Below are 18,281 nucleotides of genomic sequence, written 5' to 3' on the forward strand. Positions count from 1 at the left end.
AATTTTGCAGGCTGTGAAAACACTGCTGCCGTGCCTGTCTGTCAGGCCCTGTGACGAGACTCTGGGATTTTAAAGAGCAGGAGCCTCCCCAAGACTGGTTATGGTGAATGAAATAATAACAATAACCAGCAAGACCAAACAAAAGAGCCAGCTCCTCCGGAAAGAGGGATCGTGCTGAATTATTGGAATGAAAACGGTCCAATGTTTTTCTTTAATTATCGCACCCACCAGTTCCACTTTCTGAAAAACTGGCATTCGGACTGTTTATTAAAGACAGTTTGGATAAGAAAACCGAAAGGTGAAGGAAACTTAAAATAAACATGAGAAGGAGCTCCTGGTGTTGGTGCCTAAACATACAGGATATTGAATGAACTTTATACGCATGACATATTCTGTAAAATGCTGACAGTGAGAACAATGGCAAGATCAAGCTCTGCTGTGTCTCCTTTGGGGACCTGATACCTTCTTCTAGATTGGTGATTAGGGCACAATGGAAGTAGGAAGCTCCAAATACATACGACTTTGTAAGTGACCTCGACGGGATCAGCCATGGTGTCCTGGTGGCCTTGGGGGATTACACATGTTACGTTCAATAAAGTGAGGGCCCTCAGTGTCATGGAGAAAGGCAAACACAACCATTAACCTCTCTCTTCGATTTCTGGACGTGAAGACGCTGCATGGCAAAACACTGGCTATCGCTGTGGTGGAAGTCTATACAGACACCTGTGTAGAATTAATTAGTGATCGTAAGTGGTGAATTACATGGGGTTATACATATCTAACAAAAGGAGATAAAATAGGAGACAGAGGAATAAATGAGGGTATTATGGGGAGTTGATTGATGTTAAAGCCATCACTCAGTATTTAAATTATTATCCAAACACATTCGTTTTGGGCAATTTCAGACAATAATCATTATTGTGAATTATATAAAGTATGGTAAAAACACAAAACATATGTAACTTACAAATGTAAGGAAGCTCAGAGACTTCAGCGCAGTGGTGGAATGTAAGTATAATTACTCAAGTAATGTATTTAAGTACAAGTTTGAGGTACTTTCACATTATTTGAGTGTTTCAATTTTATGCTACTCTTTACAGCCACTCAACTACATTTTTTTCTTTTCACTTCACTTCCTTTATCTGACAGCATCAGTAACTTTGAAGACTCAGATTAATAAAGGAAAAAATATATAAATCAACCAATAAATAAGAATTGTTATAGGTTTAGCTACCCAGCAGTATGTTAAGTAATTAAAATGAACCCCACCCTTTACCAGCTGCAACATTAAAGTGATTAATGAACCAATAATTACAGTCCAATAATATATTATTTTGAAATGGGGAATTCTGCATGATGAGTTATGTTAATTTTGGTACATTTGTATGCTAATAATTTTGTGCTTTTACTTAAGTAGGGGTTTTGAATGCATGCGTTGTATTTGTAACAGTGTATTGATACACAGCTGCAGAAACCGGGCCACTTACTTTGGAAATCTGTCTTTCAAAATCTTCATACATTGACGGGTAGGTCTCAGTTGATCAGTCCATCTCACAATCTCCTTATATTCAGCTCGGGAGAGCTTCATCTTCTTTGGTTAGTATGACTTTTACTGTATCTATCTGTACAAACACAGAGAAATAGGTCCTGTAGCAATATGATTTAGAAAGAGGAAACAACGACAGATGTCATGCAGCTGTCAAAAACAGCTGTACCTGCACTGCTAACCAAACATAGCTTTATGTTATGACTGACGCGACACACGACAAAATAACAACCCTAAATAAAACGTTTCCTCACATCATCTGAAGACTGCTGAATGCCAATGCATGCAACACATTGTAAAATATGACCTTGATTAATAAATGTGGGTTAGAGTGTTGTTTACCAGTGATTTCGGCTGCCTGTGCATACTTCCCGATAACAGCTTCCCGCTAGGAAGTTGAAGAGGTGAATTTTGTGTGAGGGGCGCGGTGATTGGTCAATTCATCATCGAGCTGAGTATACTAGCATGTGATTGGTTAGTTGGTAGCGGAAGGCGGAGTACTCCTAAAACATGCTGCTGCTCAGTTAATGCAGCTACGAAGCATCACTGGATTCTCCCCAAATGCAAGCGATACGAAAGCAGGTACTTTAAATATGTCGCCATAGTTTCTCCTGCAAAGCTGTTGACTGCCTTCAAGACATACAGAACAAAAAAAGGGAAATTCATGAAAATGCACCGATGTTAGTGGAATTTTTAGAAAGCAAGTGAAAGTTAAACAATTAGATGAACAAAGGTGAGAGAAGGGAGCATCTTTTTGAATGATTGCATAGTTGCTACTGTTGAAATACTGACTACCATATTTGTGTCAATAATTTCAGTTTAGAGCTAGTATTATTCTCTTTTTGCATAGGCTACAGTTGGTTTTACTGATATCAAAAGACAGACACAAAATAGGTTGCATAGGCCTACAGCCTAATTTGGTTTCTCCCCAAAATACATGCTCTTTGATCATGGCTACTTTAGTGTGTGCATAGGGTTTCGACATACATTTAAAATAAACTCAATATACTGATTGAAAGTAAATTCCTGATATATGTCCCAAGGAATCAGTTGGGCTTAACTAATTAGGCCTGCTCATTCTAATTCTGCCTCTTTATAAATATCTAAACAACTGCAAATCCAAATAAAAATTCCCTGATAAAACACAGGTTTCATCGTGAATTTTATGTTATTGCCATTTCTGATTAAAAAAAACTATTTGTTTCCAGTTCAGTGAGGTGCTAACATTTATTTTTAGGAAACACAAAGTCTGCCAAATTCCACTGCAGTGACACATCATTAATGTGTATATATTGTAGATAGGTATTTGAACGTTGTAGGCAGGAGTTTTGCTCCCTTTAGAGAATATTGGTCTGGTCTTTTCTTAATTATTACCTTTATTCTGAAGGAATTTCTGTGGACCATCCTCTGCTGTGGGCCCCCAGAATCATCAACACCTTTCACCTCAAATAGGTAGTGCTTTAAATGCCCCAGGCAGAAATATGTAAATCAGGCCAAGGGTGATGATGTATACTAGAGAGTACTGTAGAAAAAAATGTGTAAAACATACAAGAACAATGTTTAATTTATAAAGGATAAATGTTTGCTTTGCTGATGGTTGTAACATTTGTCATCTCAAAATTACTGGTACTTTACAACAAAGGCAAGCTGAAATTTGAAGAAAATGGTCAATAGTCAATTAATGGTTTGTTTTGTTTCTTTTTTTCCCCATCTGAACCATATGATTGCTTCTGTCTGGAGTGTTGATTTTACCATACTTAGATAGGACTAAAATCTTTAAGACCTAATTTGTCAAATACATCCCTTGAGATCAATTTCATTTTACAATGGCATTGTTGTGTAATTAGTCTCAGAACAGTGCTAAACCTCAGTCTGCTCTAATAGATTTTTCTCTTTAACATTCTTTCTTTGCAGATGAATGCAGAAAAGTCTCAGAGACATTTATGGTGAGTTTTATATTTTCTTAATTCTTAATTCACAATACAAACATGAACACAAATTAGTCTTAAAATGTCAAAACATCTAAATTTAATTTAGCATCATTGTCTGCAAGCCTGTGACCACATCAAGCCATTCTGTAAGTCAAACATTCTTTGACAACAACATTTGCTGGTTTCTCCATTGTGAGTGAACAATGCATTGGTGAGCAGAAAGGCTCTATCTGACCTGTGGTGCATCGGAAAATAGAGCTCATTGTTGTTGGGCAGTGTAGTATGATGTCTGAGATGAGCTGAGGTCTCGGGCTGTGTGTTCACCGGCACAGTCCCTGGATCTGAAAGGGCTCAGTGCTCTGTGGTGGCTACAAAAGGGAGCTGTGTAGTGGGATTGGTATGGCCAGATAAGATCAGGGCCTCTGAGGAAGTCTGGTCTGATTGCTACAAAGGGCTGAGGTCAGGGGCTGGAGGAGCAGTTTACTCATCTAAGTATCAGAGGATCAGGGGGTTTGATGGGGAGCCGCGTGTGTAATAGGTATAAAAGGATCAGTGTAATGTGATGGTATAAAAAGATAAAAATCAGAGAAAGGGTTGGAAGGTGGTGTACTGTAATGGCCCCAAAAGCGAGGGGATCAGAGATGTTGTTGTGTGTAGGTGTCTACTTGTGTGTGGTTGTACTCCTGTGTGCGCACACACAAACACTCTTGCATTGAATCAGTCTGTGTGCGTCTTTGATGGCTATGAGTGCCACAGTGGGCTATGATGAGAGCTGAAGGAGAGCCCGTGCGATGGAGGGGGATACAGGGATTGGATGCAGGGGGAAAGACGAGTGCTTTGGAGGCTGCGTGTAAACAGGGCAGTGGTACACACAGTGCCGTTAACCAGCTGTGAAGCAAGCTCACAGTGGGAGATGAATTTACAAAGGATGTCTCCCTCTGATATCCAGGAGATGCTGCACTGATCTCTGCTCCACTGCTCTCGGCACACCATTGTAGTGCTAAGCACTGTGCCACTAATGGCACTTATATACCTTAATGCCTGGGAAACATTTACATTTTGCTTGCAGCAGAGGGAAAGTGTGTGCGTGTAAGTGTGTCTGTGTATGTCTGTGAGTGTGTGTGTGAGAAATAGCTTTTTATCGACAACATCTTCAGTCGATGAATGTACGATTTTACAGGTTGTGTAATTTCCTTTACTCATCACACAGTTTAAGGAAATTGCTAGCCATCCCATGTCTGGCACATTAGTCCCTCCTTACCATATCCACTGATATTACTCACCATACACAGAGAGCGTTTTGTTACACTAGATCGTCAGCATTACTGTCATAATGTTTCTTTTTTTTCCATTTCTGAAGTCAGTGACTTCACTCCTCTGCAGTACAGAATTGCGCTCCAATCTTCAGGGAGTCTGGGATCTCAGCTCTGAAAATCACAGTTTAAACATGAGGCAAGCCATAACCAGGAAATGCCTGTAGTATTAGCAAGGTATCGGATTCATGCTTTCCCCCCTGAACAGCATGACTGCCCCTGCAAATCCCACATCCATATTTTACATCACGGGAGACAAGACACATGTGTTTCACCCTAGCTTTCAAAGCTGTTTCTTCCATTTATTTTATTATCCTTTTAATGAATTTAATTACAGGACATGTAATTAAATGCAATTTTGCTCACCCCCATAACACACACAAACACGCACTCTCATGCCGACACACATGCACACATTTGGCAGTAAATTGCTCAAACAACATGTGCGATGAGAACAAATTTACTGGATTAACAGGGGATTGATAATATTTTGGGATTGTATTTCACTCTAAACGGCTGCACGCGGAAACAAAGGCTGCAGCCCAGGCTCATTAATCATAGTCAACGGGTTGCCTGGGTGCAATTTGCATGTCCGAGGTGGCTGCACATGCTGCCGTTCGGCCTAGCTTGCTGGATCTGCCTCGATTTGGCCAGACTGTTAACATTGCGTCAATCAAGGATAACCCAATAACAATATGACAGAGGGAGAGGGATAAAAAAAAAGTTCTCCTCATTACCCAACGCTCCTTTCCCTGTCTGCCCAACCTATTTGAGTTAGCACTAATTACACTGGCAGAGGAAAAAATGAATAATTCAGTTTTATTTATTACTAAAATTATTCTTATTGGTTTTTTAAAACATAAATTTGTTTTTTTTGAATACTCTAAAATGTATAATTTAAGCATATTGATACACTTTAGGATATAACAACTAATCCAAATGTGTTATATTCGGTTTGAATGATACATCAAATAAAAGATAGCCTTTCATCCTTATAGACAATTTGGAGAAAAATAGTCACTTTTATCTTTATAGAAAAGTTTTTTGGTTTGTCTTTATTTTTTTGTAAGTCACAGTTTGGAGCCTCACTAAGCCATTTTAACTGCAGATAATTGGGTTGAGGCATGATGCAAGTTCAAAATGAGGCACAATTTCACAAAGCTGTAATTTCACCACTGGCTCAATACACTGAATTCTAATTATTTCCTCATGAACTTTAAAAAAGAGGTAATTTTTTAATGGCTTTTTAACACCTTAAGAAGTGTGTGTGCATGCATGCATGTGTGTATGTGCATGAGATAGAAGTTGACACACGTATGCATGTGTGTGTGGCTTTTTGTGTGTCAGACACCCACCGTCACCACACACAGACATGTGAATGCGGCATGTGTCTGGTGTAGCCTCTCTACCTAGCTCTGCTGCCGAGGCTCACGCTGTGCTCTCCCCCATCCCCTAATATCCTGGAGGCATTTTTCTCATTATCAAATATTGTTTGATGTCTTTGTTTCTTGATGATTAACCATGGTCACCAAACACTGGTCTGGATTGTTTAAAATTTAATTTTGGGGCTCTGAAGTACCTGCAGAGGGGCTGACTGGTGGGGACACACAGATTTTATGTATGCTATTTTTCATGCTGAAATGCAAGAGGACACACATTGAAAAACACAATAAATTCTGGAGGAGAATCATTAGTGGAATACTCGTGGTTTTTATGACCATTGTTATTCAACGCTGTATTGAGATGCAGTAAATTATTCTGTTTATTATGGCTTTATGGATTCGGTCCCATTTTCAGAATAATTATGTTGTCCCTCCTTCTGCATAAATAAAACTCCTCTCTACTTTTTGTGTGTTTAAATATACATGTAATTGCTACGTGTATACACTGTAAATATTTATTTTTCACAGTATCAACTTATATATATTTTTCAATATGATCATTATTTGTGCATCTTTTGGATCTTATTTGTGTTTTGATTGTACTCTCCATGTATATATTTCTGTGGTAATTTGAACATTATGAAGACAAACGTTGCCTTAGCAATCCAAGATTTATGACGGAATCGACATTGTAAGCAAACAAATTGGGAAACAACAATCTCCCCTAATGTCAGCATGTCAAAACTATATTGAATACTTGAAATATCTGTGTATCTGAGGCTGAATAGCAGCCATTGTATCGGTCTAATGATATTATCTTCTGAAATTTGGAGTGAAAGAAAAATGGCAGAAATGAGCGGTACCATTGTCTGCCCCATTTTATTTAAACAAATTGCAAGAGCAGAGAGACACAGGCTGAGCGAAAGAGCAAGCCAGGGAGAGGGAGACAGACAAAAAGGGAGAGAGAGTGCTCTGTAAATGAAAGGTTATGTGTCGTCCCATGTGTTTGTATTGTCAATAACTGGAGAAGGCTGTCAAGAAAGTGGGGAGATAAAGGTCAATAACTCAGGCAAATGTGTTTGTATTTGTACACTCCTGCTGATAGCATAGCAAACGTCAGGGCCTGTGTCTGACACCCTACAACAATAACACAAACAGTGGGGCTAGCACTGGAATAGTCATTATTATTGTTGGTGCTGGAAATGAGAGGGAACCTCAGCACATGGTGGTGACAGCTGCCGCAGTGTCACTCAAACGTCACTCCATAATGAAAGACGCCCGAGATCAGAAAAAGCGATGATAAAGTGTAAACATGAAGAGATTATGCTGCCGGATCATTTTGATATTTGCCTTATTCTCTTGTCTCTGAATAAATATAATCCTTACCGCTTTTTTTTGTAAGCACTCAAGACAAATGTAAATATTAGAATAATTAGGGCTCATGGTTTTATTTATTTATTCCTAAAAATAATGTTACAAAAATGTAATTGTTATTATTTATTAATCTAAGATTTCATTTTTTAGCATGTAAATTGTTAACAACATTAACAATTTTAGTAAATTAAATGTTCTAATTGTGAATTAAAGCCCTTTCCCCCCAATAAAATGGTTGGTTAAACATTTCTTATTTTCCTATCTAAAAAACAAATTGGCAAGTAAATAAAATGTGTGACACTCATTTTTGCGACACAAGGTTAAACTGTAATCTAAAAGCTTAATTTATTTTTCATGATTCCTATACGTGTGCAAGGTTTATTTTATTCCGGAGCCATTTAGTGTATCTCTCTGTGGCCTTGAGTGTAATAAATGTGCAATTAACAGACTTAACTAATTCATGAGGAACATTGTGAAACTAACGAAGGGCATAACTACTGTACAGACGCTGCTGTCATTGGTGGATATTGTTATTGTTCTGCTTTTAATTGCAGGAGGAGGAGGAGGCTGCAGCATGTTTTCAATATACGTCCTCGGTTACCATAGCAAAAAAAAGAAACACTGGCTCCCTCTTGACAGTTATATCTAGCGTCAGAGGTACGTGGAGGTGTTAACTTCTCTTGTTTAACCAGTTACCAAACAAATGACCCCTTTTAACGCACAACACAAAGAGAGCAGATATAAGTAGAAATGCCTCAAGTTACAGCGTGAAATCCTCCAGCCATTCATCTTGTTCCGTGGCAAAGAAAAAAGTCCCTGTGTTTTTGTGTCTCATTATCACACAGGCTTCCTTCATTATACCAAATATAATTTCTGCTATGTTGTCACTGTGGAATCTACATTAATTCCTTTAGGAAAATGCAATAATTAAGGTATAAATCATTCTAAGTAAATAAAACATACTGCCCTCATTCTGTGCTTTAAGTATATCTAGGTGTTTACTTGAGAAGCTTACTTTCTGTTGAATCATCACGACACAAGCTCACAACATTTGCAAATGTTGTCTTATTGTTGTGAGCAGATGAAGCAAAATGTACTTTTACTAAGTGTATAAAGTCCATAGGGGAAAGCGGATCCTCTCGCTGTCACCCTCTCCCCAGTCAGTTTGTTTGTTGGTTGTGGATCCTCGTAGTGGTTTACATTACATATGATTATGTAAATCTGGAGCTGTTTCTGTGCATTATGGGCCAACGCATTGTCAAGATCTTTTCTAAAGCAGTCAAGTAGCTATTTCTGAAATCTTTTATTATTTGAGCGTGCAACAAAGAAAGTCTTTTGTTCACTGTTTGCCGCACACACACTCACATAAACACACAGATACGTGCGCACAGCTCCTGCTGCCGTCCATGACTTACTACTGTCCCCTAGTGGTGCTCGACTCCATAGTCTCTCCTAACTCTCCATTTCCATCAACTTTCCACACTTCCATTCACCTGACTTCCCCCTGTCTTTGTCCCGCTCCCCCTCTGTGTGCCCTCTCTCTGCCTTATCATGCTCAAACATTTAAAGGGTTGATTTGTGGTATTGTATGACAGAGAGCTCCAATTATGCAATGCTGTGTCCACAGTGGCTTTTGCCTTCAATGGAGGGCTCAAACAGTGTCAACAAAAACAGGAACCCTGATGTTTTATGGCTATTGTGAGGCCAGAGCTCGTGTCAATAAGGTATTGTTTAGTGAGAGTGCCACACCGAAACTGCAGAGAGAATGTTATCAGACCTGTGGAAAAAGGGTGTGATTATAGTGCTAAAATGTAAGTAGGATTGTTTGGACAAGCCCAACACAAATGCACACAGGGAACAGCCTTGGAGACTTGTCACCTCTCCACACTGTTTTTCTTTCTAAGATACAAAGCATGCTCTTTGAAAAGAAAACCTTTTTGCATCTGTGACAGTTTTCATCTCGTTCTATAATTACTTCTCGGTTATTTATTCTTTTAAGAATATTTTTAGTGAGGTCAAAAGAGTACTCTCTTTTGTTTGCCAGTGCTGAGCTGTTTCCCCGTTCCCTCAGCTAATAGTATGCATTTTTATACTTTTTGTTTTCCTTTCCTGATCACTGTTATCCCAGCCCTAATTGGTGTGATAACCTGGAACAGTGCTAATAAACAGCAGGGCAAAAGGGGTCAGTCTCCACTGTCGGTGTACGGACACACACAGTCAAGTCACTCATGTCAAATGACCAATTATACAGGTTATAGAGGATGGCACCTCTGTCTCCAGTGCCCCGTCCCTCCTGGGATAGCTCTCCAATGAGAGGGCTATCACTCAAACCCAAACCACATTCATTCATTAGCCTGTTAAGATGGGCATCAATTATTCATTAAGAAGGTGGCCAGTGGATTATTTCTGTCAGCACCAAGCTTATTGTATCAAAGGTTGATTATGGCTTGGTTGATTTAGTATTTATAACTGTCTGTGTGATCAGTCAAAAATATAAGGGAACTTTTTCAAATAAGAAGTATACTTTTTTTAATTCAGTTTAAGTAGTTAAACACTTTATTGAAAACTTCCATATCTGCATTATTTTAATCATACTTTTTATACTGTGTACAGGCCCATCTCTTTCTTGCTATTCATTTTGTTATTTCTCAGCATGATTTAAATTAAACTTAACATAAAAAATGTCATGTGGCCGTCTGGATTTATGAGTAAAATATTCTCACAACCTTTCCTTTATTCTTCCTGTCCCTCGCTAACAATCTTGTGCTCACCTCTTTTACTTTTCTCCATGGCATCATCTTCAAGATTCACACTCACACTACTCTGTAAAATCTTTTTATTAGAATGTTAAAAAGTCCTGTGGGGATTTTTTTTAGAGAAACTCTCTGAGAGAGGAACTAGTAAAATAGTCCTGCTAAACTGGAGGACTGACAAAGCTTTGGCCAAGGCAGCATGTATTAATACAGTCCATTGTTTTACTTTGTGCAAGTTCCAACAGACTTAAATTCATTTATTACATCATGCATGGTATCATTGAAATAGTGCTAAACATTTTTCAAATATTCTTTATATTATCTTTTAGCATTTAAACAAAATGGAATCATTTATTTTGTGAATTTGCCTACTATATATTTATAAAAACTATTTCAGAAAAAATGTCGGTGCAACTTCTTTCATAAAACACTTAAAAATAAAGAGTTGTTTCATTTCCTTTGACCCCAAGGATACCTTTTGAAAACATGACTATGTTAAGTGACATTTATGCAAACAGGTTGTGTGTGAGGCAATGTTTTAGCAAATACAGATGGAGTGTTTAGCAGATTAGCATTCTGTTACAACACTAGCAGCACACTTGAGTTTCATGTTTGCAGGGCTTTTCGATGACAAATTTGACCTCCGACTTCAGAAAAGTTGTTTAAAACAGCAGATAGCATTCAGGAAAGCAGATAAGGCATGTAAATATACACCAGGTAAACAATTCTTGCCTTGTTTTTATCAAAGAACATTTTTGTACACTTTTGTTTGACTTCCCTTGGCTTATTTACTGAGTGACATGTTATGTAAAAGTGTGTGTGTATTACATCTATTGGTCACAGTATTATTTTAACTTGGCTTTCATGTAGAAACGTTATTTAAATTTTAAAAAATAATGGTGGTAAAAAATATTGTCCTGCTATTTTTAGAAAGTAGTGCTATTTACAGACTTGGCTTGTACAGTATGCACTCGCGGCTACGGTATACAAACAACACACGCAGTAAATCTTCATGTGGGCAGAACACTAGATCACTCCTCTTGGTGTATTTTACCCTGACCTTTCCTCCCATTTCCCACCCCTGCAAGTGTTAAAACAATATTCAAGTGTCATGTTGTCGCACAGTGTCACCACTTTATATATATGTTAGAAAAATTCATTGTAAGAAAAAAAATCATGGGTGTGTCACTGTTTTCGGAGTCGTAATGAAGGATAAACATTGTGACGAGGTGACAGAGCGCAGACCTTGGTCTTGGCCCTCGGCTTTGAGCCACAGCAGGCTCATACATGAGATGCAATGACAGCCCTTTGAGATGGTGGGGAAATTAATTCTTGCTCAGTGTAAAGAAACGATTCATAGCAGCTTTGCGAGTGAAAACATGAACATTTTTTCATATGGATCAAAGTGGCCATCTGGTTAAATTCACACAGGCTATATACCGTATTCCTGCAGCTCCTTTACTACTCTCGGTGGATTCGCTTAATTTTCTGTCTTCCCTTTTCCCTCAGGTTTGTGCAGCACTTGCAGAGTGAGACTCTCTCAAGAATGTGTCTAATTTAGTGGCTAAGAGGCAGATTTATACCTGTGCTAGTTATGGAGAAGGTTGCTCCCTCGAGAAGCCCAATGACTGTTTACGGGCAGCCCGACAATGCCTTAGCAGATGATGAAGCACCTGCCAGAGTTCCCCCATGTCTGTTCCATCCCTTTTTCTCTGTCTGCTCGCCTCCCTTCCTCTCACTTTCTTTCTTCTTCCACTCTTCCTTCCCCCTTTCTCACTCAGACGTCTCCCCTTCCTGTCTCCTGCCCTTTCTTTCCTTCTCTCAGCAGACACATCTCCTTCAGTTACCATGGAGTTGGGCATTTTACAACCATTCCCACTGCTCTCCCCAGAGTGAGCCCATCTACTTACTCCCTCTGCCACTGAGAATACGAAGGTTTCCGTCTCTATATCCCTCTACAATTCTTCCTCTCTCCATCCTCCTTCACACACATGCTGAGTAGAGAAATTGTCAGCAATACACACACCGGCGAACAGAACTGTGGTCAGGTTTTGTTTATGACAGGGAAAGGTAATATCGAGATTGTTTCAGAGTAGTGTCATAACGTGAAATGTATCGCTGTCAGGAGTATGTTTTATATGTCGGAGCCCTTGGCTGAAGCCATTTTGGGAAACAGAAAATATCATATCTTATGACCTCCTCTGGTATAAAAGTAAACCATCAGCTGTAAATCTGATACACAACTACAGCAGTGTTTGTGGTTTGGTGGGGAAGTGAGTTCTCTATGACATGGAGCTCACTAGTAAAGTAAATATCAACTGTTACCTTAAGTTAATTATAATAAAGATGTTTGCCTTGAAATTCAGAAATATTGTTATATATATTGATGTGTATGAAACTAGAACTGGTATAGATTTTGCTAAGTAAAATATGTTTTGTGTAAGTGTTTGATTTTGGATAAGCTGCATCTTGGGCGAATAGAAAACAAAATAAACACCATGCATTTCATTTTTCCTTACTGTGATTTCATTAAATTTAATTAAATTATTTGTTTTTATTTATCTAACATTACCATCATCAACAAGAACCGTTTAAAACTTCTTACATGAAGACACCAGATAAATATCTTAATTTCTGAAAATTGGAAAACTAGAAATACATTAAAATGATTTTGCCAGCTCCTACATTTTAACTTTCAAAGTTGTTGTTCTTTTTTTTTTCTAAAACGGGATTCTAATTTTGACTACATTTGTATTATTTTCCTTGCAGTAGAAACCAGTAAAGGTTCTTCGCATACCTCCAAACGCAATATGAATTCCTTTCCTATGTCTTTTGAGTATGTAATAATGAAGTGTTGACCAATGCATGGGCAACAGTGCTGTAGCTCCATATCCTCCTCTTGATCCAGCCTGCATTATACTCAATGGGCCGTGACTCGTTAATGTATGTGGTATGATTCTCCACCTGTAATTAAGTGTCATTTTATAAACACACAAACACTAATAGTACCCAGAGCTTTTCTGGGCGAGCCCGGTGGTGGCTATAGCCCATCCATCAATGTCCCTAATGAGGCTCCATATAGACAAGTCAGTGGAGGCTTCCTGGGCCGTTCAGTCTTATTTTTCATGCTCACTATGATAACCACCTAAATCCCTGGTAAGACGATATCAGCCAAGATAGGGAAGATGTTAATGTGAGTGTGTGTTTTTGTGCAAGCCAGCATTCTGTGTGTGTTAAAGGTCCTGTTGAAAGTTCCCATTAACCTCACTGTCATTTTAGTGTTGGTGATGTTAATCAAAACCAACACCATTAAGTGTGAGGTGGTTAATATGGCTTCTGCTTTCAATGTCGCCATTAATAATACGATGTAGGGAGGCCAACTTGAGGAGCTAATGAGGTGTCATAGGTCATTTAGCCCAATCAGAAGCCACCACAGGACATTAGCTAAACAAAGGCCTTGGCTTTGATACAGTATGCTACTGGGACAACATGCACCATATAACTGAGAATGTAGTTTGAGCAACAATAACACTTATTAAGCCGGGACAAGCTGACACCAAAACAAGGAGGTCCTTCTCTTCTCTCTCTGGTGATCTTGTTTATTTATGGTGTCAGCAAACCCAACATTCCCCACTGAAGTTCTTATGCAGCTTATGAGTGATAATCCTCTTCCTGTTTATGTGAATTAAAGATCATGCATGTCTCTCTCCCTCTCTTTTTCTTTTAGGCTGAAGAAGCAAACAACACAGAATGTGGTCTTCATGTTTAGCTAACGGATAGATCTACAGTTTCAGAAAACTGAGGCCCTTTCGCCACGGGACAGATTTCATGCTTCCGGATCATCACTGCACCTCGACTGACACAAGGTTTGGACTGTGTCTGGGATCCTGCAGGGGTGAAAGGGATTCTCAGCATAATATTTACAGTATCACTGGCTGTGTTGATGATTTATCTGGGGGACTTATGATAGCAGAGATCATTGTTCCTGATGGGTAATGTGTCCTTAAACAGTATGTGTCTGCCTTGGCGTGATATTTATTTGAGAATAACTTAAGAATAGTGACATAAAACTACAGTCAGTAAGTACTCGCATGAACATAATAAAGCAAGAAAGTTTGAGATTATTTATATAATTTTATTTTAAAATAATGTATTAAGAGCTGAAACCAGCTATTATTTTCCTAATCAGTTCATGACATAACTTAATAAAAGTTTTGATATTCCCCCTTAAGTCTTTAAAACAGTTTCTGGACAAAGCTTTTAAAATGTTTTTCTTGAGTGTAATAACAAAAAGTCATACAATTTTTTATAATAGTTCCTTAAACAATAACTGCTCTTTTTCTTGGTATTGAACATGACGTGCACCTCTCTCCTAAGAGCCATCATATTTTATACCTTTTCGGGAAGTTCTTGGATGGATATATCCAAGTGTTCACGTTCACCTCGTGATTAGTGTGCTTTAATGTCACAATACAGAGAGACCTGTCTTGAAATACTTTCACACTCCTTGATATTTGTTCTGAGTGTCAGTATGAAAGCAGCACGATCAGTGTGTCAGCGGGTAATCACAGAGGAAGTGACGTCTGACAACTATGGCCTGCCACTGTGGTTGGTTCTTTAAGAGCCAAAGGAGGTGGCCACGTCTCAGCGCTAATGGAGGAGGATAAAATGGCCATGTCACTCCTGTCAACGTATTATGTTTTAAACCTAGACAGTTGTTGTCGCGCTTGCAGGCCCATAATTTCATGCCATTAAAAGTGCCAAGTGGGAAAGAGTGAGGGAGGGAGGTGGGCTCGGAAGTGAAAGCAGTTATGGAGGGGGTTTCTACCTCTTGTTCCCTTCATGCTTGATTCCCTGCCACTTTTGTGCTGGAAACTTTTGGCATTTCTTGAAAGCATAAAGACTAGTTGGGGCTTTAAAGTTATCATAAAGTCAATCATGTTGGCTTGAATTACCCGGCAATCTCTGTCAGTTAGTCCCCTCTCAGCCGCTACTCCAAGAGATGTGTGTGTGTGTGTTGTGTGTGTGTGTGTGTGTGTGTGTGTGTGTGTGTGTGTGTGTGTGTGTGTGTGTGTGTGTGTGTGTGTGTGTGTGTGTGTGTGTGTGTGTGTGTGTGTGTGTGTGTGTGTGTGTGTGTGTGTGTGTGTGTGTGTGTGTGTGTGTGTGTGTGTGTGTGTGTGTGTGTGTGCATACATGTGTGATCCTCTGTGGGCATACTGTAAACATGTGGGAGAAGTTGGAGGATCAGATGCAGTGGGATTGTGGATGAAGACTTGATTTGACTCATTTTCATGCCTAACTGTCTACTAGATTGAAAAGAAAAAGAAAACAATATGTAAAATAACGGATTTTTAATTTTGACAGAAACATTATGTTGAAACTTTTAAGAGCAGAGACATAAGACAAACCGTGGGACACAATTATAATGCCCTGCAGGTTCAAGCAACTCTGACACTTCTTTATGAATTGCCTCTAATCGAAAAATGTTGGCGGGAATTACTGTCACTTGTTCCGATTTGTATGCATGACAACCTTTTTCATCTCAAATAATACTAGACCCCACAAGGTCTTTACATTATGGGCAAACATTTGCAATTATGATGAACTCCGCCAGCTTATCTCAAAAGGAACAGGTTCTTACTGATGGACAAGTAGACGTTTTAATGAAATAAACGGCTTTGAGCTGATGAAATAAAGATTGCTCCACCTTAGGGCTCACTCAAATTAAATTATCAAGATGAGTGCATGCATGTTGCTCACACTAACTCAGGTATGGTAACCGCATTATCACATAGCTCTTGTTTTATAAAGTATAGTCTTTGTGAAGCTACTGCTGTACACAGTGAATAATACATGCTAAAAGTCTGTTGTTTTTCTGATTCCTCAGCTCTCTCCTCCGTGGCTTAAGGCCTCAACAGATTTACTTTTACTCCATTCAGAGGGACAAGCTAATGTTCAAACCATGTGTTGTCCCTGGAGGCTAAGCCAGTGGACACTGTGATGCATGCAGTTTTATGCGTGAAGTTAAACTTGGGCCCGATGGCTTGTCAGAAGCCTGTGGAAGGAGCCCAGAGTCCTCTGCCTTAAAACAATGTTGGTGTTGGGGCGAGAGGGACTGTGACTGGCAATGGGAAACACCTGTGCTGGGGTGAGCAGCCGGGCAGTATGCTGGGGGGGGTTTACCACTGTTCGAAGAGGAAGGGAAGGCTAGAGGGAGGTATTGGAAAAGCCACTACATCCTCACCGTAACTGCTGAGAAGTGGAGGACTAAGGAAATTAGTCACAGTAATCTCTTTATTATTGCCACTAACATTTTAACATAAATGTGCTGCAGCCAAGAGCAAGTCGGAGGCTCAACCTGTAAGACCATTTATCTAAATGTATACGTTTAAGTAGGCGTACAGTACGTCCATTAATATGTCTATTTGCGGAGATTCAAAATGTGGGTATGGGGACATGATCCAAACTCAAAAGCAGAAATATCAGTTCAACATTTAGCTGCATCTCCCAACAGTTTTTCTGTGCTGATACTATCCACACCCCAAAATGTTCTGATGTCAGAAAGTTAAACAAAGGCATTCTTTCCACCTTGCCTAATATTTGAGTAAAGATTTGGCTCGGCTGTGACCATCGTAGGACTTATTTTTGGATTAAGTTCCTCTCTTTATGTAGCAGTGGTTTCCAGGAGTAACTACAGTCATTTAGAAAAATTGCAATGCTTCTGTCATCCATAAGCCTGTGGCAGCATTTCAGACTATCTTTACACGGAGGAATAATGGCCTTTTTTATCTTCAGTTGATATGTATGCTGACTTTTTGTTGGCTCGTATACGGCTTTAAAACATTTAGAGTAGAACCACTTTTAACGTCTTAGCAATCTCAGAAACTCACAAAACGTGTTATTTAGTTAAAACTTTTAATAAAGAGTTATGTTCATGTCAAACAGTGTTGAAAAGGCCCGCTGACATTCACATACACACAAAATCTAATTCTAATTCATTTCTGTAGAGTAACGAAAAAGGTTAAATGCATAAAGGCGATGCAGACATGTCAGTTTTATTGGTATTTAAATAATACCAAGCTATCAAAAAGTGTGCTTGGAGTATAAACATGCAAATCCCAAATGAAACAAAGAACACACATTTTTACAGCCAAACATCTAACCAAGCTGTAAATCCATCAGCTTCTCCTCAGCGGCCCAGCGCTCCCCCCACAAGTCAGGTTGATCATTCCATCTCCTCTTTCTCTATCCTGAGGTGCCTGCTGTCAATTTATCAGACTCTTCCTTTTAATTTCATACTTTCCACAGTGTAAGCATCCATCTCCGCTGTCTGCAGCACCGTTAGAGGGTTCAGAGCATAGCGCTGTGAAACAGGCTGATGTGTAGCCTGCAACTGACAGGGAGGAGCGGGTTTGCGATGGAGTAATGATCCCTCTAAAAATAAAAGAAATAAAGCAGTATACTGTGCACACGGTTTGCTTGTGTATATTTTCTATATTTCCCTCCATATTGAGTGATCTTTAGTATTTGTGATTATTACATTTTGATGATATTTTTCTGCAGACATTTGAATCTGAATATCAAAACACAGTCAATTTAGCAACGTGTGCTTCAGAGAGAATGAGAAATATGCGGATTATATTCCCTGATTTGAGATATATACTTAAGTTTAGATGTATACTATGCTACCTGCAAACCAGTTGTATAAAAGCCTGAAACATTATCTATGTGGGCAATATATTACATAGTAATTTAAAGTGATATTAAAATATGAACTTAAATCTGTAGATTTTACAGTATTATCATGAATGCTATCTCTTATGTATTTTAGGAATCAAGAATGTAATCAGTATATTCTGATCATATAATGATAGAATTTTACAGCATTTGCGTCAATGCTCTTCCTGTGACACACATCTAGAATAAAAAAAACTAGATTTGTGAAGGTTTGACACATAAAATATGATAAAGTTAAATCTTAA

General features: G+C 38.9%; 1 protein-coding gene and 1 long non-coding RNA gene across 3 annotated transcripts in view; one reads left to right on the forward strand and one right to left on the reverse strand.

Annotated features, from left to right (window-relative positions):
* cdin1 (CDAN1 interacting nuclease 1) overlaps positions 1–1,981 on the reverse strand; it is a 57,252-nt gene extending 55,271 nt beyond the window's left edge. For both annotated transcript variants that reach the window (XM_063909677.1, XM_063909676.1), the window contains exons 1-2: positions 1,889–1,981; positions 1,488–1,622 (exon numbers count right to left, since the gene is read on the reverse strand). In XM_063909677.1, coding sequence (XP_063765747.1) covers positions 1,488–1,520 — 33 coding nt within the window. In that variant the 5' untranslated portion in view covers positions 1,521–1,622; positions 1,889–1,981. The remainder of the gene's footprint in view (positions 1–1,487; positions 1,623–1,888) is intronic.
* A 36-nt stretch (positions 1,982–2,017) lies between these two features.
* LOC134881107 (uncharacterized) lies at positions 2,018–14,250 on the forward strand. The gene is made up of 4 exons (XR_010168001.1): positions 2,018–2,128; positions 2,934–2,998; positions 3,461–3,492; positions 14,027–14,250. It is a non-coding gene; the product is annotated as an uncharacterized LOC134881107 (long non-coding RNA).
* The last annotated feature ends 4,031 nt before the right edge of the window (positions 14,251–18,281 follow it).

The sequence above is a fragment of the Eleginops maclovinus genome, chromosome 19 (assembly GCF_036324505.1).
Source record: "Eleginops maclovinus isolate JMC-PN-2008 ecotype Puerto Natales chromosome 19, JC_Emac_rtc_rv5, whole genome shotgun sequence".
NCBI classification, from domain to species: Eukaryota; Metazoa; Chordata; class Actinopteri; order Perciformes; family Eleginopidae; genus Eleginops; species Eleginops maclovinus.